At 40.8% G+C, this 25,017-nt stretch overlaps 4 protein-coding genes across 7 annotated transcripts; all 4 read left to right on the top strand.

Moving 5' to 3' along the window:
• The first annotated feature begins 295 nt into the window (after positions 1 to 295).
• On the top strand, positions 296 to 7,406 carry ppardb (peroxisome proliferator-activated receptor delta b). The gene is made up of 8 exons (XM_056385055.1): positions 296 to 763; positions 2,731 to 3,132; positions 3,223 to 3,374; positions 3,491 to 3,629; positions 4,041 to 4,243; positions 4,454 to 4,660; positions 4,759 to 5,002; positions 5,767 to 7,406. The coding sequence occupies exons 2-8, from the start codon at positions 2,790 to 2,792 to the stop codon at positions 6,012 to 6,014; spliced, it is 1,536 nt and encodes a 511-aa protein (XP_056241030.1). The 5' UTR covers positions 296 to 763; positions 2,731 to 2,789; the 3' UTR covers positions 6,015 to 7,406.
• Positions 7,407 to 7,822: 416 nt separating this feature from the next.
• Positions 7,823 to 13,992, top strand: mkrn4 (makorin, ring finger protein, 4). 2 transcript variants are annotated; one of them, XM_056385057.1, is made up of 8 exons: positions 7,823 to 8,274; positions 10,434 to 10,562; positions 10,639 to 10,886; positions 10,990 to 11,066; positions 11,181 to 11,431; positions 11,521 to 11,628; positions 12,918 to 13,017; positions 13,129 to 13,992. In XM_056385057.1, exons 1-8 carry the CDS (start codon positions 8,204 to 8,206, stop codon positions 13,264 to 13,266), a joined length of 1,122 nt encoding a protein of 373 aa, XP_056241032.1. In that variant the 5' UTR covers positions 7,823 to 8,203; the 3' UTR covers positions 13,267 to 13,992. The 2 variants fall into 2 exon arrangements, with proteins under 2 accessions (XP_056241032.1, XP_056241031.1); XM_056385056.1 differs by having other exon boundaries at positions 11,178 to 11,431.
• Positions 13,993 to 14,656: 664 nt separating this feature from the next.
• On the top strand, positions 14,657 to 19,557 carry fance (FA complementation group E). 3 transcript variants are annotated; one of them, XM_056385703.1, is made up of 10 exons: positions 14,657 to 14,898; positions 16,069 to 16,657; positions 16,747 to 16,791; positions 16,886 to 16,942; positions 17,353 to 17,496; positions 17,580 to 17,703; positions 17,952 to 18,027; positions 18,112 to 18,178; positions 18,291 to 18,416; positions 18,525 to 19,557. In XM_056385703.1, the coding sequence occupies exons 1-10, from the start codon at positions 14,699 to 14,701 to the stop codon at positions 18,627 to 18,629; spliced, it is 1,533 nt and encodes a 510-aa protein (XP_056241678.1). In that variant the 5' UTR covers positions 14,657 to 14,698; the 3' UTR covers positions 18,630 to 19,557. The 3 variants fall into 3 exon arrangements, with proteins under 3 accessions (XP_056241678.1, XP_056241679.1, XP_056241680.1); XM_056385705.1 differs by having other exon boundaries at positions 14,889 to 14,970; XM_056385704.1 differs by lacking the exon at positions 17,353 to 17,496.
• Positions 19,558 to 19,837: 280 nt separating this feature from the next.
• rpl10a (ribosomal protein L10a) lies at positions 19,838 to 22,854 on the top strand. Its single transcript, XM_056385706.1, has 6 exons — positions 19,838 to 19,927; positions 20,362 to 20,433; positions 20,715 to 20,795; positions 21,831 to 21,979; positions 22,073 to 22,245; positions 22,637 to 22,854. Exons 1-6 carry the CDS (start codon positions 19,923 to 19,925, stop codon positions 22,805 to 22,807), a joined length of 651 nt encoding a protein of 216 aa, XP_056241681.1. The 5' UTR covers positions 19,838 to 19,922; the 3' UTR covers positions 22,808 to 22,854.
• The last annotated feature ends 2,163 nt before the right edge of the window (positions 22,855 to 25,017 follow it).

Below are 25,017 nucleotides of genomic sequence, written 5' to 3'. Positions count from 1 at the left end.
TGTATCTGTAATCTGTACATACAGTATATACATGACTATTACTTTAAGTAAAAAAGAATAAAAGTGGTACAAGAAAAATACTGAGGGTTAATGTAAGTAAAAAGTTATTTACAGTAGGTCGATATACTGGTATTTTATATATATAAATATATATATATATATATGTATAGCAAAATACCAATAATACTTGTCATTGCACTATGTGAAAAAACAAGAAAAACAACAGGGCAAAATAAAAGAGACCTTGACTCCTCAGTCAGAGAACTGTGTGCAGGTTCCTGTGAATTTTGTGTGTGTTGTGGTCGGGGGGGGGGGCGCTGTGTCCTGGCATGTGACGAGGAGGAGGAGAGGGGGCAGTGGAGCAAAGCAAAGCAAAGCAAAGCACAGCAAAGTAAAGCTAGCAGCAAGGATAGAGTCGGGGAGGGATTATCAGTTAACTATGCTTATCTGCATGTGATATGGTGGCCGACAAAAAGTGACCACACTGTCTTTCTGCTCTCTGGCGCTCAGCGATGTGTCAGCTCGGCCGCTACATGAAGGCCTGAATCGGTCTAAGTTTATGTTAGCAGTCTGGTGTTAGCTCCTGCCGCTAGCTCACTCCTGCTGCTGCTGCTGCTGCTGGTGACTTCACTCAACTTGTCAACAGCCGATCCGATCGATCCTGGACGGGACTCGGGACTGTTTTCGCTGCTTACTCGTTGTAGCCCGTTGGCAGTTTTCTGTAACGTAAAAATCTTCTGAACCAGCAGCACTATCGGGAGAGGTAAGCTAACTTGGCGAGCCAGCTAACGTTTATTGAAGGCACACACGGGAATGTGGGTCAGCCACGCTAACAGCTAGTGGTAGTCAACATCCAAGGTTAGTAGCTAACTAGCTGAGTTAGCTAGCCGTACCGCACTCTTCGACGGCCGACTGACAGGCTAACGCCACTCAGTTACACGTCTTATATCGTTTCCTCTGGCAGTAAAAAAGTTTGACGGAAGCCATTTAACTTAATTTCTCAAATGCTTGTGTCCAGTTGTAGTGACTGGTAAAATTCACAGTAATGTTAGGAGAGATTTAGGAGAACCAGTGTGACAGGTTGTCTCCTGGATGACAAGTCTTAACAGTCCTAACTCCAGGTGGATTTTTTTGGTTTCTCTTTTTCCTGAAATGTTGAGAGGACACAGTTTAGACTTCTTACCACTTTGGGCCATCTTGAAACGACAGTGTTCATTCTGAAAACAGTAATAAATGTCTAATAATAAGTAGTCTCTGTGGGTGTTTGTCAGGGCACGGCTACATTCACGGGCGGATTAATCCACTAGGGGGCCCCGGGGCAAAAATGTAACCCCCACCCCCAAAGCCCTCTCCCCCACCGCCTCCACTGGCGATCAACACTGCCCAGTGTGTACATAGTGCATGCACACTGTCCCCTTAAAGCACCCACCAAGTACACTGTGCACCCTACCATGGAGCTGAGGCAAACAATAATACAGATGTCTGCAAGCTGCAAAAGAGGCAAAGTTTACTTTTTAAGATAGTGGAGAACAGGCTGAAATGTTAAAGATACACTAATGGCAGACCAATACAGTGGTGTGGATGGGAATCTTGTGTTGTAGTAGGAATGTGGCTTTGTTTTCTGTCCAGGCCTGTGTTGTTGTTTTAAAGTTTGGTTTTAGCCTCACAGACACATATTCTGATTAGAGATTGGGTGGGTGATACATATATATTATAAATTGTTTGATTTATTTACCCATGAAGTCTCTTAAGATGAGTTGAGAGAGACCTGTCATTAAGTAAATTGTCACACAATCGTTAATTCACAACAATCACGTGAACACAACAAAACCTGAGAGACATGACAGAGAAAAAATGACTATTTAAAACAATTACATTCTCCAGAAACTTTTTTGAATGTGATGCCTGAATGCCTGATATGAAATCAGTGTTTCCAGGTGAAGTTTATCTTGTAATCTTTTTTCAAATCAATGAACAGACCTGCTTTTTTGCCTATATTGGATTTTTATATGATTTTGTGTAATGAAGTATGATTATACATTTGCTGTATCGGGCCAGTGACCTCTCTGTTGATATTGCAGTAAATGTACTACATTGTGATTATATATTGACATCAGAATATAAAATCACATTATACCATAATAGAGGATGTTATTCATATCCACCACCCAGATTAAAAAGATGTTTCAGGTTTGCCCTTGTTCAGGGCTCTTAATGGTGGGGGGCCCTTGCTTGTCTGTACAGCTTGCCTTATGGGTAATTCCAAGCATGGCTCTACTGCAAGTGTATATCATGTCATAAGCTTATTACCATCAAGGACATTCGCTGGTTCCTCAAACACAACCAGTAGTACTGGACAGACTTGGGAAAGGACACATAAATATACATAATGTCAAAGATTAGTAAATGTACTCATTTAAATTACAAGTGATAGACTAAACCTGACACTAAATAGCTGCACAAGATATGATTTTTTACCATTGTGCTTACATAAAAAACAGGGAAGCATTTTGGCTCTGCAACGTGTTATGACAAGCTTCATGCTCAGTTTGGCTGGAGACAGGTCACTGGAATCGGGTTGTTAACCACTCACATGCTGGTTTTAATAACAAGGTAGACGATGTGTGATTAAGAGGTGTTCATTGTTCTTAATATAATGCCCATGTTAAGTACACATTCTTAATTAAATATTGCTTGTTAAAAAAAAAAAAAAAATCTGTTCTTCAATAGTGGAGCTATGATGGCAACGTGACAGGAGGGGCACCGCTGAGTCAGCTTCAACAGGAACCATGGAAGGGTTTCAGCAAACTGCTACAAAGAAGCACGACGGGGTGAACGGCTACTGTGAGCCCAAATCCCCCCAGGACACCGCTGATGTCAGGTGGACGTCACCGGAGGGAGAGTCCGGGGGTTCGGACAGCTGTGGGGGGACGAGTGTGTCAGAGCTGACAGACCTGCAAGAGTTGAAGGCTAGGGAAAGTGAAGATGAGGAGGACAGGGACGAGAAGGAGGTGTTGCCTGTCTCTAAAGGCCTGAAAGGGGACCAGAAGAAGAAGAGAGAGAAAGAGGGTCTGGATAAGGAGGAGAACAATCACAGTAAGCAAAACAGCAGTGCAGCGTCCAGCTACACAGGTAAGACGTTTTAATGACTTGAACTGGAACATGACATTTAGATGGCAGATCATTCTTGAGCCTTCATCTTCATGAATTATTTTTATGCAGACCTGTCCCATACCTCGTCGCCTTCGTTGTCAGAGCAGCTGCGTCTTGGCCGCGAAGACAGTGCAGGGTCTGGGATCAGCGTGGAGTGTAAGGTCTGCGGGGACAAGGCCTCGGGCTTCCACTATGGCGTGCATGCCTGTGAAGGTTGCAAGGTAACACAGTTTGTGTATTACATCAGAACGGCTTAGTAAGACTATAAAGGGTGATACCAGTAGTTTTGTACATTGCAATATGAGTTGCTGAACTGGTTGTGCTGTTTCTTACTCAGGGCTTTTTCCGGCGAACCGTGCGCATGAAACTGGAATATGAGCGCTGCGAGCGTTCCTGCAAGATTCAGAAGAAGAATCGTAACAAGTGCCAATACTGTCGCTTCCAGAAGTGCCTGTCTTTGGGAATGTCCCATGATGGTGAGAGAGAAAGAATAAAGAAAGAAAGAAAGAACAAGATGAAAGCTTTTTCTTTTTTCTTTTTTTTTCTTTTCTTTCTTTTTTTTTTTTTTTTTTTTTACAAATCTAAGACTTGAATGAAAAAGTGATGAACTGACACGGGTTGGGCTTAGAAGAGTTTTATCAAACCTGAAGTGAGTAACAAATCTGCTCATTTATTTCAAATCCTTTCTAATCTCCTTTGCATAATTTGGTGCTGGAAGGTGAAAGGTAACACAGATTTTCAGGCATAGCACATGTTGTTGCACACTGTTAGTTGACGGTTAGTTCTTGAGTTTCAAGAATTTAATGAACATCAAGATTCACAAAAGCAAGCTACTCCTGGAACATCCACTCAAAATAAAACCAGCATGTGTCTGTATGTTTGCCTAGCGATCCGATATGGACGTATGCCTGAGGCGGAGAGGAAGAAGCTGGTGGCAGGCCTCCTTGCAGAGGAGCTGAACCTTGGCAAACCAGGAGGCTCTGACCTGAAGACCTTGGCCAAACAAGTGAACACAGCCTACCTGAAGAACCTCAGTATGACCAAGAAGAGGGCCCGCAGCATCCTGTCGGGCAAAACCAGCAGCACCTCGGTACATTCTCACTCTCTCACTCTAAAGTAATACATCATACATGATTGTTTTAGTCAGTCTAACTTAAAAGTCCCCGTTAATATATACTCCATTCTAACACTGTGATAATTCTGTGTACCTCACCCTTCAGAATGCAACAACTCTGGTTCTAAGTCTTCGCAGTTACAGATATTTGTTCAAGAGAACTGTATTGTTTTGTCCCCCTTTTAGCCATTTGTGATCTACGATGTAGACACACTCTGGAAAGCAGAAAGTGGTTTGGTGTGGAGCCAGTTACTTCCAGGTGCGCCCCTGACCAAGGAGATCGGGGTCCATGTGTTCTACCGCTGCCAGTGCACTACGGTGGAGACCGTGCGAGAGCTCACCGAGTTTGCCAAGTGCATTCCAGGGTTTGTAGACCTCTTCCTTAATGACCAGGTGAGTCACCGTCTCCTCAGTGTGCTGTACAGTAACTTCATTTGTATGTGGCTGTTTAGGAAGATGCTAATGTACAATTGTCCTTGTGCTTTCTGCAGGTTACTTTGCTGAAATATGGTGTGCACGAGGCTATTTTTGCCATGCTGCCATCTCTCATGAACAAAGATGGACTCTTGGTGGCCAATGGGAAAGGCTTTGTTACTAGGGAGTTCCTGCGCAGTTTAAGAAAGCCCTTCAGTGAGATCATGGAGCCCAAGTTTGAGTTTGCTGTCAAGTTTAATGCTCTGGAGCTGGATGACAGCGACCTGGCCCTGTTTGTTGCTGCCATAATTCTCTGTGGAGGTGAGAACAGGGTTTTCTTGTTTAGTATGATGATGCGTGTTATGTTCAGGATATCTCCAGGTCTTGAAAAGTTTTTCAGAATTTAGTTCCCTCAAAAAAAGGCCTTAATCGATATTGAAAAGTCTTATATTTTATTTACAATAACCTCTTGCCTGTCATAGGCGGTAATGTTAGTTTTAAAAATGTTTTTGTATCTGATTACAGCCTGTCAGAACACGTTGCACTCGTATAAATTAAGTGGGATGATTATGACATAGGAAGCTATTCAGTCATTTTTTGTGGGATTCTAATCAGACCCATCAGGCCTGTGGCAACAACTGTCACGGCTGCTGGCTGTAACAAAAGTAGTAGCAGTGCTACTGCGAGGAAGCTCTTTGTCTTGTATTGGGCAAAAACATGAACTCAAATGAATTCATCCTCTTTCTTTTTTTTGGTTTAACACTCTATGCATTTTGTGCTGCTTATGACGCTTCCAGGTGCATTAATTCAATTAATTATATAATTAACAATTATTCTTCTATACTGCTAGTAAGTAGTGAAAAAAGTGGTTTGTCACTTATTGTCCTCACTTATCACCATATCGTCCCTTCTGGTTTTCCACCATTCTTTAATACGTTGGTCAGTATGATCATGAAGCGAGTATTAAATTTCTCCCTATGTGGTATTAAAAATGTCTTTAAAAATCTTAAATTCAACTTGTCTGTTTGCTTATTTAAATTGTGACTCATCATGAGCTGTCCTTTGCTCCCATCTTGCTCTCCCAGATCGTCCCGGGCTAATGAACGTGAAGCAGGTGGAGCAGAGTCAGGACAACATCCTCCAGGCCCTGGACCTCCACCTCCAAGCAAACCACTCTGACTCTGTCTACCTCTTCCCAAAGCTGCTGCAGAAGATGGCCGACCTCCGTCAGCTGGTTACTGAGAACGCTCAGCTTGTCCAAAAGATTAAAAAGACTGAGTCTGAGACCTCGCTCCACCCTCTACTACAGGAGATCTACAAAGACATGTATTAGTGTTCTTCAGCACAGACTGCTCTTAGCAATACTGTTACAGACTTAATTTACGTTTATTATAATACACTGCATTCAGTACAAGCACTGTTCCACGTTTGGGCATGGATTTTAACATGTGCAGATGAGGCAGAGTCAAGTGGTAGGGCTAACACAATCAGCAAAGTCTTCACAATGTCAGCATTACCTTCAGCACAGTAATTGTGTGTGTGTGTGTGCGCGCGCGTGTGTGTGTGTGTGTGTGTGTGTGTGTGTGTGTGTGTGTGTGTGTGTGTGTGTGTGTGTGTGTGTGTGTGTGTGTGTGTGTGTGTGTGTGTGTGTGAGAGAGAGAGAGAGAGAAAGAGATGAGCATCTGGAATCATTTGCTGCAAGTCCTAGTTTCCCACAACGGTCACTTAACAGAGAGAATGATATGTTTTCTCACCAAGGCTGCTCCTATTTCATCCTAATAGCAAAGCTGACCCCAGAGCAGCATCTAGAGAGAGCTTCTCCTCACTCACCTCGCCTGTGTCTTGCTGTAAAGGGAAAGCATTTCATGTTCTCACACCAATGGCATAGTTGAGTTGAGCTGTCAGTTTGTACTTTGCAAGAGTTTCTTATGATGCCAATGTCTTTGGTAGAGTGATTGTTCTCGGACTTTGGGTGAAGCTGAAGATGCACAAATTGGGTTTTGTTTACATCTTTATAATCATCATCATCATCATCATCATAATCATCATCAATGACCGCTTTCTTTGCCATTTGGTTTATAGAACACAAACTGGGCTGGCTCCAGCAGTGTAGAGCTCTCTCAATGCAGCTGTCTGTGCAATACCATTTCCATTTTGCAATAAATGTGGAGATCCAAGTTATTTAGGTCCTGTCTTAAAGCCATCTACCCAAGTGGTAACTAATGGACTATGCTGCATAGATTAAGTTTCTGAAGCTGACACTATTAACGCATGACCCATTGAAGTACAAGGGACAGCATGTTTTTTCTTTTTTTTTTAATCTGCAAATTATTATGAACTTGCCATTTTAAGGTTTTTCTTAGTTTTTTCTTTGTAATTATGTTACTAATTATTTGTAATTGTTGATCATACTTGTAAGGGCAAAACATGAATTACTATCTTGTTTTATGTATTACGTATATGTTTTCTTTCATATTACATGCCTGCCTATTTAGTTTAGATTGTACCAAATATATCATTGAGCATACCAACAAATTTTTCCTTAATGAGGAACTTGGATTGAACGCCTTAGAAGGATCTACCTTAAACCAGCATACTGTACCATGATATCATATTGGCAAAATTGATTGAAAATTGATGATTAGAAAGCAATCAACATCCAGCATCTGGTATGATAAATTGTTTCTGTATTCACCCTAGATATAACCACAGCCCTAGATTACTACGCTGTCTGTGTGCAGTCTGATTTGTCTTGTTAGGAGAGGCACAAAGTGTAACAGCCTTACAACACTGTAGCCACGGTTCACAAGTTTATTTTGTTTTGTTTTGTTTTTTTTTCCATATTCTGTAGGACTTCTTTTTTCACTGTACTTATTCCGAATGGACTTCAGTATGTCAGCAGTGGTGCTCACTGACTCCACCCTCAGACGTCTCCTCTTGTGCTCTTATTCTGTCTTGATCCCTATCTACCTCTAATGTATGATCTGTGACATTATTCCACTGTCTCATCTAATCTCTGACAATTTTTTATGACTATTTTTTTTGGCCTTAATCCTGCTTTTGATACGTATTGCAAAATTTGATTTTATTGGCTGATGTGGAGGGATAAAACGAGAAAGTACACCAAAAAAAAGTCGATGTAAGCTACCTCTATGCCTTTGTAAGTGATGGATTGACACATTTGTTCACAAAAACACATGAAAACTTGACATTTCGTTCTTATAGTCACATGTAACCTATCTGCAGGTCTAGTTTAGTTACATCTCACTTTAATAGAAACAGTGATTTTCTCCTATTTTATTAATGAGGTAGACAATATGTTTAGGTTACCAACTCCCTCCCCACATGTTAAAGTACCCTTTGGTGTGCTCACTTATTAAACTTGGGGGAGAGTTCAGACTCATTGATGGATATAAGGGAATTTAGGAACCGTTACGTACAAACGTCAACGTCACGTTTCTATTGGTTCGTTGCTAAGTTAATTGGTAAAAGCAACCGGCTGTTAACTATTTAGACGGTGGGATGGCGGGTGCTTGGCGGAATGCTCAAAACACATGGAGGATGGACTCGGGCCGTAGTGGAGGTGTCTGTAGGTAAGTGGTAAGCGGCAGTTTGTCGTATTTAAAGCCGCCAAGGTGGACAAAAAGTAGAAGAACAACAGATAAGATAACGTCGCTAACAGTTGTGTTTGTTCAGCTCGCACTACTTTGAATTGTAGCTGTGCTGCATTCGAATGCGGTTGTTCAGATTTCAGGCAGGCGAAATAACACCAGGAAAAGTCGATCTTTAAGTGGCTGTTAAACCTTTAAGAGAAGCGTGGAGAGCCGTGTGAATGAACGGGTGGGTGTGTATCCAGCAAGGAGTGGTGAAATGTTGGCGAAAAGTCAGATTTTGGTGGTGACACGCCCTCTGACCTGTGTTGAGTTAGTTATTGCGTTCAAAGTGGAGCATAGACATAGCTAACTCGTTTTGGCAGCAGTTGGAAGCCTTGATTTCCGACTGCACCTAAACACGCGCAGTTGAGGAGCTCATGTCTGTATGGTATTTTTTTTATTTAGCGCTTATTCTTCAGGATAAAACAACCACTGCATTAGAAAATAGTTACTGCAAGATATTGTTGCCATCCATTCGTATATATATTATGTCCATTTCCATTGTTGTTTTTCAAACGGCCGGGTTAACAGTTCGTTTAACCTCCCCTGTCGTTTACAGGAGCATTTTTTAAATTTAATTGTTCTTTGCTCTAATTACAGTTATGCTCGTAAGTTTACATACCCTGGCAGAATTTAAGATGTGTACCCCCCAACAAAAACAAAACATCAGAGATCCACCTCCATGCTTCACAGTAGGGATGGTGTACTTTTCGTCATAGGCCTGGTTGACTCCTCCAAACATAGCGTTCATGGTTGTGACCGTAAAGTTAAGTTTTGGTCTCATCACTCCTAATGACTTTGTTCCAGAAGTTTTGCGGCTTGTCTAGATGCTGTTTGGCATATTGTAAGCAGGCTGTTTTGTGGCTTTTTATTAGTAACGGTTTTCTTCTGGCAACTCGACGGTGCGGCCCATTTTCTTCAAGTACCTCCCTGTTGTGCATCTTGAAACAGCCACGCCGGTGTTTTGCAGAGAAGCATGTATGTCAGCTGAAGTTGTGGGATTTTTCCTTTGCATCCTGAACAACGTGATAGTTGTGTCTGAAATCTTTGTTAGTTTACCTGACCGTGGCTTGGTATCAAAAGAACCCCCTTATTTTCCACTTCTTTATCAGAGTTTGAACACTACTGATTGACATGCTCAAGTCTTTGGATATCTCTCTAAATGCCTTTTCAGATTTTTATAAAGCTCAACTACCTTTTCTCGCAGGTTCTCTGACAGTTTTTTTGCTTTCCCCATGGCTCAGTATCCAGCAAAGTCAGTGCAGCCCTGGATGAAATGTGCAGGGGTCTCTCAAAAGCTAAGAAACTCATTGACTGTTTCTACACGGACACTAATTACAAGCAAACAGGTCACAGGTGTGGAAACTTACCCTTGACAGCCATTTAAACCTGTGTTTGTCAACTTGTATATTATCAGGCCAAACATTCAAGGGTATGTAAACTTTTGATCAGGGTCATTTGGGTGGTTTCAGTTATTATGATTTAGAAAGGGCAAACACAATTTATGTGCTAATAAATGATGTCATCTATCCCTAAATAAAAAGATAAGAGTTTTCTGCATGATCAGTTATGTTTCCCAAAAAGTGGCCAATATTTCACAATTTCTGCCAGGGTATATAAACTTACGAGCACAACTGTAATTGTTCTGTAGATGCCTCTGAAGGTTTGCCTTGACTTGATATGACTTCAAACGATGTCTCAAGTTTTGACCTTTGTTGAAATCCAGGCATTATTATGATGATGGTGGTGGTGTACATGAACTAGTGTTAGGCTGGACTTGCATAAAATGTACCCTATCTTATGTATATGAAGGAGGACTTCAAATGCTGTGTTTTGCAAGCTACAAGACGGGGCATTTATTTTGTTTCATTAACTGATGATTTAATTTTAAATCTAAAAAATTGACAGATTAGTCTGTAATTAAAATGATGTTTCCTTAGTACTTTTACTTTTAAAAAAGGGCTAGTTACCATTCAGAGATCTGAAAGACTTGCATTTTGAAGACTTGTTACTTGATTCAGAGTTGCCCTAAGGGACATGAACCAGTTCTACTTCTAGCATCATATTGGTTGAAATTTACTGTTCCCTTTTCATTACAGGCATTTCATAAATGGCTCTTGCAGATTTGGTCCGAGGTGTAATTATCGACACGAATGGCCAGTTATACCGTCATCCCAAATATGTCGGTACTTTCAGAAAGGTGGATGCTGGTATGGTGAACGCTGCAGGTAAGCGTGTGTGTGTGCGTATTAGGATGATATGCAAACACATTTATTTGGCTCATGCTTTATTTTCCACTACTAGGTATCTCCATGTCCTTCAGCCTGAAGCTGCTGCAGCTCTTACAGGTAGAAGAGGTTCGGTGCCTAACGTCTCCTCCTCCAGGGTGGCTCGCGCTCCACCTGACAGAAGAGGGTCAGAGCCTGCTCTTCTGCAGGCTGAGGTGATGTCCAGGCAGGAATGCAGCAGATCAGAGACGGTGGTTGATCTATCAGATGCTCAACACAACACTGGGCGCCTGGTTTCAGATGTTACTGAAGAACGATCAGATGGTACTTGGAAAATTTTCATGGGTGAAACTGGTTTTGGTCAGAATTTCTCCATACTTAACTTTTTAACTGCATTTTTTTATTTTTTATTTTTTTTTCTTTGCAGATACTGACTCTCCTCTGACTGCTTCTCAAAGCTCAGTCATTGCTCAAGCAGGTGCATGTGGTCGAAGAAACGAACAGGTTAGACTCTAATTCGCTGTGTTAAGTGTGATCATTCTACAGGGCTTGATGGTGAATTCCACTAGATGAAACCCTGGAGGCTTTTGCTGATTGCAAGGCTTTTGTGTTCAGCAGACATCGTCAGCTGAGACAACAGAGGATGGGGCTGCGGCTGCGGCCTCTAGTGCCCAGGGGAATGTAGAGGAAATGGAGGCCCTCCTCCAGAGTAAAAATGTGAGCTGTGGGATCTGCATGGATAAGGTGTATGAAAAGACGGATCCAAGAAACCATGTTTTTGGTATCTTGCCAAACTGCAATCACTCCTTCTGTTTACAATGCATCATGACCTGGAGGAAAACAAAAGACCTCGGGCTGGACGTGGTAAAGTAGGTTTCACCAGATCTGACTATTTAACTGCAGCTGACGACATAACATAAAAGATCTGGCATGATGTCGCTGTTTGATTATTCCTCAGGACCTGCCCACAGTGCAGAGTGAGGTCTCCCTTTTATGTGCCGAACAAATTCTGGGTTGAAGGACAAGCAAAGGAAAGTGTAATTGCTGCCTTCAAAGAGAAATGCAGGTATGGCAAGAGATTCCGTTTTGATAGCAGCACTAATCACTACAGCAGGAGCCGGTTGCATCAGCAGTTTATAAGTTCAACCTCAGCCTAGTTCTAATGTAAGTGGAGCATAATTGGATATTTTCCCAGTCATTTTAAACTGTATTACCATTGCAGACTCTGACACAAGCATATTTCTCCATGTATGCAGACCTAAATGGGGCAGGAAGTGATGCCTACACTTTATAAAGTATATCTGTTCAGCCTCAAATTATCATTTTTGGAATTTATGCTAGCCTGTGAGACTGCAGTGACTTCCTATTTACAAAGTTCATTGTTCTTAATTGGGCAATGTTTCAACATGTCCTGTCAACATAGTCTTTACTAGCTAATATGATTCTCAAGTTTTAATGGTGCAATCTGATTTTAGTAAATCACTCGTTTGAAGTCGCCAAGAATTTTCCAGATTTTATGCTCAAACTCAGTGATGGATTTATGAAGAGCTGCCAATGCCCACTCCAGGGTTTCAGGTCTAACATGACTGTTCTTAAACCTAATGTGCAGATGAAAGGATTTTTCATTCTGCCTGAGCAGTTTTTTGTTTTTTTTTGTTTTTTTAAATTCCAGTGTTGAAGTGATTCTTTTGTTTGACATACTGTTGTTAATCAAGTTGACTGACACTTAGCTGCAATTGAAAAGCATAACAATGGGCCACATCCAGACTAATCACTGCTACCAATATAAGTCAAAAATAAAAATGATCTAAAAGTTGATGTGACCATAAATATCTGGCTTTAACATTTACTGTATAGAGCAGGTCAGAGGTTTGCAAATGGAGAGCTTGATCCGCAATTTGAAAAATGTAAAACTTGTATTAAACAAATGGGATGACAGTATTTTACTGTGACGATAACTTGGCCAATGAAGACAAATTCTAATAAGCCTGCTACATATGATCAATCCTACCTTTTTTAAGTGTCCAGATTAACCCAGTGATCTGAATGTACCTGAGCTGTAGCTCACCTGCTGCTACTGCAACTATAGAAGTGTTGTAGGTTAAAGTAGTGCAGTGTAACTTTACTGTAAATAATACTAATAAGATGTAACACAATTGACTGACTGGATTTTATGTCATTATAAAGAGTAGAGATGTGGTTACTTTTTTCTCTCTCTTCTCTCCATGTAGTTTTGCCTTTTTAGTGTTAAAGATACATTCATAACTGCTTTGAATCCAAAGCCAATGTTTTGTGATTTGTTGACAATGTGTCTGAAGAGTCCTTCCTGTTCTGTCTCATCTCTTATGGTTACAGTAAGAAAAGCTGCAGTTACTACGCACGATACAGATGTTGTCCCTTCAAAACGGAGTGCCTTTATCGCCATGATAAACCCACACGTAGCAGATCATTCCCGGTAAATATGCTTTAACCCTGAAGTGTGCTTTTAAGTTCTCATGACTCCAGCTGTGCACGAGACCCTGTTGGTGTGTTTACTTCTCTCATACATTTTGTTTCCTGCTCCCAGTATCCTACAGAAGATGAAGACGACTACGATGGTGTAGATCTGCTTAATTTTTTCATAGCCATGACCTTTCTTGGCGACGAAGACGACGATGATGACTATGACTTTCGTTTTTACCTAACTGAGGAGTATGGTTTCTGAGCTTTTTCATTCTTTTTGTCAGTGCCTGAAGCCACTGAATGGGGCGTCAACTATATATAATCAGTTGCCCCATTGAGCCCTCTGTCCTCCTTGAAGCTTTTGAGTAGCCATGATCAGGATCAAGGTTGTCAACCATGCACCACGGAGTGCCAAGTGTGTTGATGTTTTTAATTAGTCAGACGACAGCAGGTGATTTAGAACTTACCTAGAAATTGCTTTCTACAGTCTGGTTGGAAATGAAATGTGTACACTAGCTCTCCACGGCACTCGGTTTGTTGCCCTGGATTTAGATAAAAGCACCCCAGATAGAAATCCAGTATTTGTCCTACCTCTAACGATTTTGTGTGTAATTTGTGGTCTTCTAGTTAAAGGTTTTCCTTTACCTTCCTGTGGCCATAGTTCTTCAAACTTGTTGCAGATTGTTAATTTCTCCTTTACCTCTCTACTGACTTGATGAGTGATAATTTCTGACTCCTCCCCTAGCAGTTTGCACCAGTTTGATATTTTAAAGTGTGGTGTGGATGGTAGTTTTAATTGTCTAAAGATGAAAAGTGTACTGTACCCCTTCGTCCTTGTGCCCATTACCGATAATGCCTGCCTCAAGAGTGACATCCGTTTTCCTGGTTTTGGCAAGAGCAGAAAATGTTGAGATTTTATTTCTTTTAAACAAGTTGTACTTGTACACAGAGAATAAAACATTGCTTTGCACATTGTCTCACTGAAAAAGTGTGCTGTGCTTTTTATTGACACTTTTGACAATCAAAAATTTGTAAAATTTAAATCTGTAATTTGAGAGGCCAGAATCTGTTGCTTCTGACTTGATCACGAGATGTGGATGAATTACATTCATGAAGAAGAAATCTTATTAAGAAACGATGCAACTAATAAATTAGACGATATGAAGAGTTGGCTGGAAGAATGGAACAGGGAAACTAAAGTTAGACATTACAACAATATCCAAAGGAAAGTTGGTGAAACTAGCTGAACTGAAAAGACATCTCAAGAATGAGATTTGGACATCCTATTAGTACACGTGCATGTTTAGCAAAAGATTGGTAACATGCAGCTGGTACATGTGAGTATTGCAATTTACAGGAAATTGTAGAACGTGATTTATTTATTGTCCTCAGTATCGGCAAGAAAGAGGTTCTCAAACACAAAGTGGAAAAAGACCACACCAAGCCTGAACTAAAAGTACTGTTGCGCTTGCATTCAGGGCTTGTGGGATGTAAAGCGATACACATTTTTGGAAAAGAATATAATAAAGCTTATTAGACTCATTCAGATCCGCACTCCGTCCCGGCTGGTGGCGGTAATGAGCATAAAAGCTGTTTGCCAAATGCCAACCGCAATAAAACGTAAGAGGAAGAAATATCAACAAACTGGCGGCAGCAGCAGCAGGAAGACTTTACCTGGGAGTCGGATCGCCGGGATGTTTCTGAGCCGGTTTGACGGCCAGTCGAAGCTGCTGGTCCGGTCGCTGATGTCTGGAGCCTCCGGCGCCCGCAGAGCGCTGGACGTCTTCCACAGGCAGCAGCGGGCTGACCCCGACATGTCCCTGGGTCACTTCATAGAAACACTGTGCCAGGACGAAGTAACATGTCCAGAGACCGAAGCCCAGCCACTAAGTGTGTGAGTAAAGGTACACAGCAGTGGGTGACTGAAGAGAGGACAACGGTCCAATTCAGCATAGCAACATAAACGGTGTGAGATTTTACTTGCTATAGAAACGGTAGATGAGCTGTGTAGGAACCGCACATTGGTGAGGTACTTGCACATTTAGTTGATTGTCTTTTCAGGCCACTTTAAACTTCTACTGCACTGCACACATTTGACAACTTACTAGTTATTTTAAAAGTCAAATATAAAACATATGAAGCGCTTGTAGCATATGATGCTTTGTTATAGAATATATTATCCCACCGTATACACAATTGGAGCTGAAGAAAATAAGTTGATATTGATATTTTGGTAATCCTTTAATTTCTCATTTAAAAATGCCAAACTCAGCTCATATGTGAGGATTTGCTGCTTTGGAGTGTGAGGTTGTCACTTTAGGCTCTGGAGTAATTTTGATGGGCATTTCTCAAAGTTTCTGACGTTTTACAAGCCAAAAAAATCTATTGATTTATCAAGAAAAAAAGTTAAACTCTCATTGGTTAGGTAGTCAGGAAGGTCTTTTTTAAATTTTTTTTAATCACATATCAGTCTTATTTAGGCCTCTTTTACTAGTATGAACGCAGTATTACTAATGCAGACAAGGCTATTAAAGCATAAAAAAATTAAAAAGTCAACTAAAACTGTCGTTATTATTCCTTGTAATAAAAAGTGAGTCAGATTGAGTGAGACAGCAGGTTTAAAACTGCTGTTCTGATTTTTAATACTGGGATTATCCTCCTACATTTTCCAACTACACCCCACTGATTCTTTTTAATACCATTACAGCTGTCGCTCTGAAATTACAATCCTCGACTACGCACCAGAAAAGTGCTGAATCAAGTCTAGTTTAAAAAACTAAAAAAGGCCATTACAACTTTGCAGAGCTGAACATCATGTCTTCAAACGTCCAAGTCCAAAAACCACAAAATGTCTTTACAGGTTTTTGCTCTCACTACTTTCGCTTGAAAAATGACTTAAATGATTAATCGATTATTAAAGTAGTTTCTGATTCTTTTTCTGTCAATCAATTGATCAACTAATTGTTTGAGCTCGAGCAAAGACAAACTGTTGACATCCTATACTATATTATGTCACATACCTGTGCCTGCGCCTCACACCCATTTTTTTCCTCACTTATTCTAGTAAACCCATGGTGTGCCTGTTTCCTGCATTATTCAAACAAAATCTGCTGTCCTTCATCTATCTGGTCCACTCGGTGCTTCCTCAGACCTCTGTCCTCCATCTGCTCAAATGCCTCGGCCAGGACCCTCATCCAAACCCCTGGATCACCGCTTTGGGTAGACAGCTGAAGAGAAGCCTGGGGGTCCACAGTGAGGAGCCTCTGTGCACTCCACCGTGCAGCCAGAGACTCAAGGAGCTGTCACAGCGTCTAGTTGGTTTCGGTGCGGCCGGAGGATGGGCCAAGTGTCTCAGCGGTCAGCCATCGGGATCTGAATCTCAGAGGTCTTCTGGTTTATCAGAGCAGGGGACACAAAGGAAAAGGAAAGGAAGTTTTGTGACTCTGGACTCTGAAGGCGATAAAGAAACGGCACAGCAGAGCAAACGGATAAAGATGGATATCTGCGGGAGCGAGTGTGTAGATGCAGAAGAACAGAGCGCCAATGAGGAGACAACAGGAAGGTTAGAAAGAGATGCTCCAGCAGAAACTCCTGCTGAAGACCTGCAGCCGGCTGCAGACAGTCCACGGGATTCCCTGCCTGAACATATAAAGGTAGAGACATTGTGAGGAAGCGCAGACTCTTATCACACAAGTTAGAGTTGAAATAACATAATTGGTATACTGTGTTTGTAATTTTTCAGGTTTCTGTTCTTCAAATAAAGGAATTACTGGAAAGTCAGACAGAGGTAAAAAAAATTCACCTAGCCAGCACACTTTAACAGCACAGACTCTAAGTGATGTTTGGTATTAGCATAATAATTATTTCTATTGTGTTTGCAGTGGGACCAGAGCTCCATGGATGTGTTCAAAGTTCTGAACAACTGTGACCCCGCTCAGGTGTGTCCTCAAGAATGTATTTTATAGTGAACTTCAAATGTTTTACCCCGACATTTAGACTTTTGTGTGTTTCTTGTGTTATATTTATATGTGTTTGTGATAATTTATTCACCCCAGTCATGTACAGTATATGGACACCAAAAATTTCAAGGTAGTGCAACACAACACGAGTATAAACAAATACAGGCTCAGAAATGATAGTCAACACCTCAACCAAAGTTTCACAAAGGTTGTAAGTATTTACATTGTACTCCAGTTTGAGAAATGAATTGGAGAAACCAGGAGGAAAATAGTGAAGTACCAGCCTCAATGTGCTTTATAGCTCCACTTTACCACATCGTCATATTATACAGTTGCTCACTGATGGTCTGTGATGAGACAAATCCAACTCCTCTGCCTCTCCTGTTTAGGTGGAGGTGTTATGTAACATGCTGAGTTTATCTGCTTTACCGGAGCAGACTCTGCCTAAACTGTGCAGCAGTGTTTTGGCTCTCTCTCCCGACCTCAGCTACAGCACGGCAGCAACACTCATCAAGAGCCTCCTGCTGGAAAAGGTGCAACACTGGATATGCGAAGGATGCGAAATGTGCTGCTGTGTGTGATACTGATGGGATGTCCTGGTTCTACATGTGTGCAGGTCCTGTCCCTGTCAGAACCGGCCTCAAGGTGCCTGGTTACTGCAGTGACATCACTGTGTGGCCATTACCCCAGACCAATGTGTCACGCTCTCATCGGACCAGTTCTAATGGAGAAGAACGTAGGTGAGGAAAAGGCTGAGCTACGACTGAGTTAATTAATCATTTATTAGCACAGTTTGTTGCAGGGGGATTAGAGTCAATGAGTGACAGAGCAGAAGTCCTGGAGCTGGCGTGGATTCAGTGTCCTGGTCCAAGTGCACATAAACAACACAGATGCTTTGATGTTACAGAGGGCTGAGCCAGGACCTTTTACACAGTCCTTGGCCCTAACATCAATTGATCTTCTATTTTGAACTTTGTTTGGTTTTCAGGGAATCCACAGGCTGAGCTGCTGAACAGGCTGATAGAGAGCTGCCTGGATTCCCACTACAGACTACTGCTGCTGCAGTAAGATAAGATGTTTGGATGTTTGGATGTCATGGACTCAGATGGTTATGGGTTGTTTGTTGATGCAGTTTATTTTTCTTCCAGAATGACTTTCAAAATTGCGTGGACTGAGGCGGCGCTCTCCATTATCCACAGCCTGCTAGACTCCAAGGTCAGCTGAATGTTTATTCATGGGAAAAGACCACCCACTCACAATCATAGACTGTATATAAAAAGGTTATAATAGTTGTTGTAATTGAGTTGCCGGTTTATTGTTTTTTCAGCCTGACTTGAATGAAGAAGTGTTTGCACAGTTCACGGAACAGCTCATCAGCCAGGGTCCTCAGTTCATTAAGTCTGTGAAGTTCGCAAAAATGATGTTAACAGTCCTCACCAAATATAGCAGCCATGTGAGTTTGTACATTTATATCATGCATATTGGCTGAACAGTGGATGAAAAAGTATTTGTAATCTTTCTGTGTATGTATTAATATGTATTCATCTCTTTTTTTCTCTAGGTGACTGCTGCACACAAACACTCCCTGTCCGCTTGCCTGATGTTAAATGAGACCTTCCTGAAAAAGTCTCTTCAAGCTGCTTTGAAAAGAATCACACACACATGAAGTGCGAACACATCACCAGCTTTCACAAAGTGGATGCCTTATAGGAGGAGTAATGGTTGTTGACAATACATTAACAAATACTTATATCTGCTTAATCCTACATTATGATGGATTATTAGTGATTTATATATAGATAGGGGGAGTAGAGTAAAGCGTTACCCATGAGGTTTCTTCTGACCTCATGCGTGTTAATAAACCTGTTTAAATAAGTTCTTGTCTACTTCTTGATGATAATCTAAATTGAAAGTGAAGCTCCTCAACCCACCTGTTTGACACTGACTGATTTCCCCTCTTACTATGAAAATCCCCCCCTGACTCGGATCTAACAGTTTTATTTAAACTATTCCAAAAACTAATCTTTGCATTCTTGACTTTTGTTTACCTGAAATTTGTTGCAGCACATGAAACTCATTGTGTTGTCATATTCATCAAGTGTTGGTCTGGATAAGTATCAACAGAATGAATTGTATATTAACCCAAATATTTTTATTTATTTATTTATTTGTTTAGTTGGTTAGTTAGGTCTGTCACCAGTGTTTCTTCATTTGAAAGGAGTCATAGTTTACCCAGAATTAATTAACCATACTTAAGGGATCTTTTGAACTTTGTTTTATTGGGAACTCTAATATTTGGCCTGCAACTCCGCTTTGACATTTTTTGTTTCCAACATACAAATATTTTCCAACATAGACTGTTATAAAATCAATTCAGACAGCAAAATGTTTATTATTAAAAAATAATAATAATTACAAGTAGCCTATTGGACGTGGCTTGGGTGCTCTTCAGTCATGAGCAAGAATTGTTGTCCCTACCTTTTCCGTTTTGTGAAACATGTTTTCTAAACTGTTGTGGTGGTTTCTAAAGTTTTGTGTTTTCTATTTTGTTGTGTCTTTGAAATTCGTTTTTCTAATATATTGTTTTCTATAAATGTGTGTGTTGTTTTTTCTGTTTTGGTTTCTGTGTCCCATGAAGGAGCCTTTGCATTTAGACATTTAGACCATGGTATTGAACTGCAACGCTCCTTTGACATTCTTATTGTTTTCACTGAAGACAATACATATAAAATATTATTCAGGGAGCGGACAAGAGTAAATTAAAGAAGAATTAGAAAAATGAAATAACTCACACGGTTAAATAATATAAAAGTAATTATTTTTATATTTCTATTTAAAAAGAACAAAAAAACTACGTAATTTACGTTTTGGCGACGTCACCACGGTCGCCTTTATTTTGCGTCACTTCCCTCAGCACTTCCTTTTCAGCGTAGCGACGAGGGAGGGACAAGCTGCGAAAATGAGGTTAGAGCGAATTTAGTCGATAAATTAAAAAAAATAAGCTTGTAAATAACATTTACACCAGCTATGTTTGCCGTCAAACACTGTAGTGTAATTACGTTGTACGGCAGTTGTGTTACTCTGTCCAGTTTTTCTGGAATAGATGGAGCTAAATGTAACGTATGTGACCGGCTCTTCCGCCGATGCAGGAAACCACGTTAAGTTTTAGGTTCAATCCACCGTCATCCAAAGATAAAAAACACATTTAAGTTTACAATCAAACATCAGATGTTTAAATTAACTATATTAGATCATACTAATTCAAATCTTTCTGCGCTTTGTTCCTGTTTTGTGACTTTTTGTCGCTACTGTTTAGCACCGCCAACGAACTGGATGGTAATGAGACATTTCTAACATTTCAGCTGGGCCTAAGTGTTTCTGTGTTTTTCTGTTAACAGTAAGGTTTCCAGGGACACGTTGTATGAAGCGGTGAAGGAGGTCCTGCAGGGCTCCCTGGCTAAGCCAAGGAAGTAAGTTGACATTTGTTTTTAATACCATTTTCTGTCCTGCTCAAGGCAGGAAGTCACTTGATTTTATATATTGTGTTGATTACATCTGTGGAGTATTGACATAAATATGAGATAAATATCAATAAGTCTGTGCAATTGGTAAATATACCTGTAGATTCTGTTTAATGTTTCATACCTCAACTGACATGATGGTGAATCCTATGTTAAATTATATTTTACATGTGGTCCTAAATTATAATGTGAACACTGCAGTGTAACAGCTGAATCTTGTCTGTCTGTAGGTTCGTGGAGTCGGTGGAGCTGCAGATCAGCTTGAAAAACTATGATCCCCAGAAGGACAAGCGTTTCTCCGGCACTGTCAGGTTCGACCTTTTACTGTCTCACCCACCCTTTTCCCTGTGTGCTTCCAGCCCTGTCTGAGTATTAAAACAGCCTTTTATATGGCCTTTAGAGGCTTGATAAACTTTAAAAACAGTCCAGACAGGCCAGGGGCAGACATGGAGAAGTACTCTGGGTAGTCTGACTGAGCCGACTCAGCCTCGGCTGGTGAAGGCGAAGCAGGCGGACCCCTACCCTGGGTCTTAAAACATGAGGGGAGGCTTTGAGTGGCAGAGCTGGTAAGTTCATGTCCTCAAGCCGACCAGTTAACATTATGTTACCCAAGAGGTCAGCTGGACACCGGCCAGTGGTGGTATGGGTAAGAATTTTTCTACTACAAAGTAAAATCAGGGAGGTGTACATTTGGAGGATGGCAGAGTATTTTAAGTTTCCAGATGTAAAACCAAATGTTATTTCACATTAAGGAGCTCAAGTTGAATGCATGTAATTGCAATGTAATAACTAATCTATAAAATGAGTTTTGGCTAAGAATTAATTTTATTGATCTGTATTTGCAGGTCATGCACTCAACACTGAAGTATAGTAGAATGAAGTGACTAATCTCAAAGGGACATTTCAGTGTACAGTGTATTTCAGTACAGCAGCCACTTTACAGAAATCATAAGTTGTAAAGAGTCAGAACAATGAGTTGAATGAGAGAACGAATTATATACAATAACTAAAAAATAAAATGGAGACAAAGCATATCTAGATTTTCTGTGCTGAATATACAATGTACTATAATGTTCTATAATAGTGTACAGTATTTGGACAGTGACTAAATGATTATTAACACATGAATCTGAAGGAAATCATATGTGATGGATAATGTAATAAATGAGTCCAGGTGAGCAGTCTGTCTCTTGAGGTGTCACTGTCACAGTCCCTTCTCCCAGCACTCAGTCATTGTCCACTGTAAACCTGAGATCTCTCTCAGCCACACCCTGCCGTACTACCAAAACCCCTGGATTTGAAGTGGGGTGGTGAGCATTGTTGCTAACTGCTTTGTTGATGCGCAGGCTGAAGACTCTCCCCAGGCCCAAGTTCTCTGTGTGCGTCCTGGGAGACCAGCAGCATTGTGACGAGGCCAAAGCTGCCGACATGCCACACATGGACATCGAGGCTCTCAAGAAGCTCAACAAGAACAAGAAGCTGGTCAAGAAGCTCGGTACGAAGTCCAGAACATGACCTTTGACATGCTTGAACATTAATGATTTAGAATGAGTTTTAATGTTGCTCACTTTCTGCTGTCCTCCTGTAGCCAAGAAGTACGACGCCTTCCTGGCCTCAGAGTCTCTGATCAAGCAGATCCCTCGTATCCTGGGTCCTGGTCTGAACAAGGCTGGCAAGTTCCCCTCCCTGCTCACCCACAACGAGAACCTGAACACCAAGGTGGACGAGGTCAAATCCACAATCAAATTCCAGATGAAGAAGGTACGTTCAGCAGCGCTTGATTCAGTAAAATCAGATAAATAGCAATGTTGAATAAAATGCTTCAGAAATGATCCTGGGAACTTACATTTCTTTTCATTGAGTGAGCAATGCCTTTTTTAAATATGAACTATTCACTGTTTTACATCACTGTTTATGGGACTGTTGTGACTCAAGGCCTCATACAGAAACTATCATCTTATTTTTGTAACTTAAAATAACCTTTTTGTGCATTATGTAATGGCCACTTCCAGCACTGGGTTATAATCATCGATACTGAATCATTCAAATTGCAGTCTTTATTTTTAATCCAGGTCTAGTGGTAAACACTAACCTTATATTGAAGAAATGGATCATTGGGTCACTGAACAGTATATTGATCTTTGTGTTGTAGGTGCTCTGTCTGGCCGTGGCTGTAGGACACGTGAAGATGACGGAGGATGAGCTTGTGTACAACATCCACCTGGCCGTCAACTTCCTGGTGTCTCTGCTGAAGAAGAACTGGCAGAACGTGCGCGCCCTCTACGTCAAGAGCACCATGGGCAAACCCCAGCGCCTCTACTAAATGATGGCTTTTCTGTTTAATAAAAAAAGGACATGCTCCAAACTTCAGTTTTTTGGGTCTTTTTTTTCTTTTTCTCTATAAATTGTCAGCTTTGTGTTCACTGACGGTGTGAAACTGGTTCTCATAGTCTAGAGTTTAATGCTCTTAGACAATCATCTTCAGTTGCAATGATTTTTCCTTGTAAACAGTGTCGATGCTCAAGACTCAGTAATGTTAGTTACCTTTGTTCATATAGTCTGTAAAAATCACTCAGTGCACATGCAATAGTCAAGTGAAATATCTATATATGCCTGAATCACCTGGGTTTAAAACTACATGAATAATAAATGTGTGTGTGTGTGTGTGTGTGTATATACACACATACATACAGACAGGTTTGGAATTGGTGAATGTCACTTTCCAAGTTCAAAATGTTTCTCACCTTAATTTGCGGATGTATTTGCAGGAAATCCAAACATTCCATTTGCTTCAGGATTTAACTGCTTGTCGGTCCATCAGACTCTTAAACTTGCATACAGCAAAGTGTAATTGGGAGTGCTATGTACATGACAGACAAGCTGATATTAAAACAGTTCATACAAACTAAAACTGCACGGGAATGAAAATGGTCAAAACTAATACTACTCTTGAATTTTTTTTAATTAAAAAAATGTTTACATAGAAAAAAGCCAAGGATGGAGTAGAACATTAAAATCTAAATACAATAAAACAATTATGAAATGTAACAGAGAGGCTAAAGCTTTCTGCAGCACTCGGATCCTCAGACACTTCCAACAGCTCAGAGCATTAAAACAAAGTAAAGCAGAAGTTTTTTTCTCCTGCTCTTTAGAACGAGAGAGAGAATCTAGTGCCAGAGGACGTGAGGATGTAGTGAAGTGTATATGTTCTTCTTCTCTCAGGACTGAGGCCGATGGCGGCTGCAGAGGAGTCACATTTGATTCATCACCTGGGACAACACCAGTAATTATTTACCCCAGATAAAAACAGACTGAGCCATGTACTGGAGCTACCCATGAGCCTCTTGGGGTGGCTGTCCTGCTCTGCTTTGACTGTGGATCTCTTAATAGGATTATCTATTCTCAGTACAGGAGAAAGGCTGAGGGACAAAATGAACCAAACACCGACAGGAACCTGTTGTGAGAATGTGTTTGTGTTTTCAGCGACAATGAAAAATCTGCTGTTGACCATGAAGAGGATTTGAAGGATTTAATCTGGTTTTTACCTGAGTACAACGTTTGGATTATTCTCCTGAAGACAGCCGCTAATGAAGTGATGAACGCTGAGGTGAGTCAAATAATCTCCCAGCTGCCTGCTCCTCTTAATACTGATCAACACCTTGTATTTGATGATGGCATCGATCAGTGACAGGTAATGTTTCTGAACATCTTCTCAGCCTGAAGCAGAGACGTACAGCTGCAGTCTGTCCACCATGCTGGGCAGTGAGGACAGTGAGGAAGGTAACAGTTAAAGAAAAGCAAAACAAACTCATTAATAAAACACCAGTAATCAATGCAACGGCTCTAAATTTCAACTGGATCTTATCTTTGAAACAGAAACCAGCCAAGAGGAGCTTCCAGTCACCAGCTGGAACGAGCTGTCCATCATAGAGCGCGTCGGCCTCAACAGGTGCAGTTTATTGACTGTCACACAGCATCATAATATATATGGTTTCATTTGACCTTACATTAAGATTTCCACCCTGCTTCTTTTTTCCTGACAGTGTAGAGATGTCAGAGAAAGATTTGGAGGTAAGGCCTCCCGCTCCTTATTCACCATGATATCCTACAGATTAGATGATGTTTAAATCTAATTCAACAGCTTTTCCTCTTTGTATTGTGTGTTTTGAAATACTTGATATGGTGCATGTGCTGCATGAATGTGCTTTGAATCTTTTAATTATGACCTTCTGTCCTAATGTTGGTTTGTAGTAGTGAGAGCTGAAGACACATTTTTATTTTAAAAAAGTGACGTTAATGAACGTGTCTTTTCACACTCTCCTCAAGTTTCAGTTTAGTTTAGTTGTTATTGTCTTTTTTAATCTTAATTTTAATGTTCCTTGGTTTCTGGCAGGCTCGGTACATGACATACATATAGAACACATCATGGTAACATCTTCCATGGGGGAAGACTCCAGTATATTGACTCAGTAGAAATAAAAAAAAAATAAACCCAGAAGGAAAAAGAAAAACAGAACAGACAAAACAACAGTG

The sequence above is a fragment of the Seriola aureovittata genome, chromosome 9 (genome assembly GCF_021018895.1).
Source record: "Seriola aureovittata isolate HTS-2021-v1 ecotype China chromosome 9, ASM2101889v1, whole genome shotgun sequence".
In the NCBI taxonomy this organism is placed as follows: Eukaryota; Metazoa; Chordata; class Actinopteri; order Carangiformes; family Carangidae; genus Seriola; species Seriola aureovittata.
The sequence above is the reverse complement of the archived record's forward strand: the minus strand, read 5'-3'. Positions and strand labels throughout refer to the sequence as shown.

Bases quoted from the DNA above. Each gene is read 5' to 3' on its own strand.
- ppardb (XM_056385055.1), top strand. From the start codon at position 2,790: ATGGAAGGGTTTCAGCAAACTGCTACAAAGAAGCACGACGGGGTGAAC. The intron at 3,133-3,222 runs GTAAGACGTTTT...ATTTTTATGCAG, and splicing joins TGCAGCGTCCAGCTACACAG to ACCTGTCCCATACCTCGTCG. The intron at 3,630-4,040 runs GTGAGAGAGAAA...ATGTTTGCCTAG, and splicing joins TTTGGGAATGTCCCATGATG to CGATCCGATATGGACGTATG.
- fance (XM_056385703.1), top strand. From the start codon at position 14,699: ATGTTTCTGAGCCGGTTTGACGGCCAGTCGAAGCTGCTGGTCCGGTCG. The intron at 14,899-16,068 runs GTGAGTAAAGGT...CACTTATTCTAG, and splicing joins GAAGCCCAGCCACTAAGTGT to TAAACCCATGGTGTGCCTGT. The intron at 16,943-17,352 runs GTGTGTCCTCAA...TCTCCTGTTTAG, and splicing joins ACAACTGTGACCCCGCTCAG to GTGGAGGTGTTATGTAACAT.
- mkrn4 (XM_056385056.1), top strand. From the start codon at position 8,204: ATGGCGGGTGCTTGGCGGAATGCTCAAAACACATGGAGGATGGACTCG. The intron at 8,275-10,433 runs GTAAGTGGTAAG...TTTTCATTACAG, and splicing joins CGTAGTGGAGGTGTCTGTAG to GCATTTCATAAATGGCTCTT. The intron at 11,067-11,177 runs GTTAGACTCTAA...TTTTGTGTTCAG, and splicing joins GTGGTCGAAGAAACGAACAG to CAGACATCGTCAGCTGAGAC.
- rpl10a (XM_056385706.1), top strand. The intron at 20,796-21,830 runs GTTCGACCTTTT...GTTGATGCGCAG, and splicing joins CGTTTCTCCGGCACTGTCAG to GCTGAAGACTCTCCCCAGGC. The intron at 21,980-22,072 runs GTACGAAGTCCA...GTCCTCCTGTAG, and splicing joins GAAGCTGGTCAAGAAGCTCG to CCAAGAAGTACGACGCCTTC.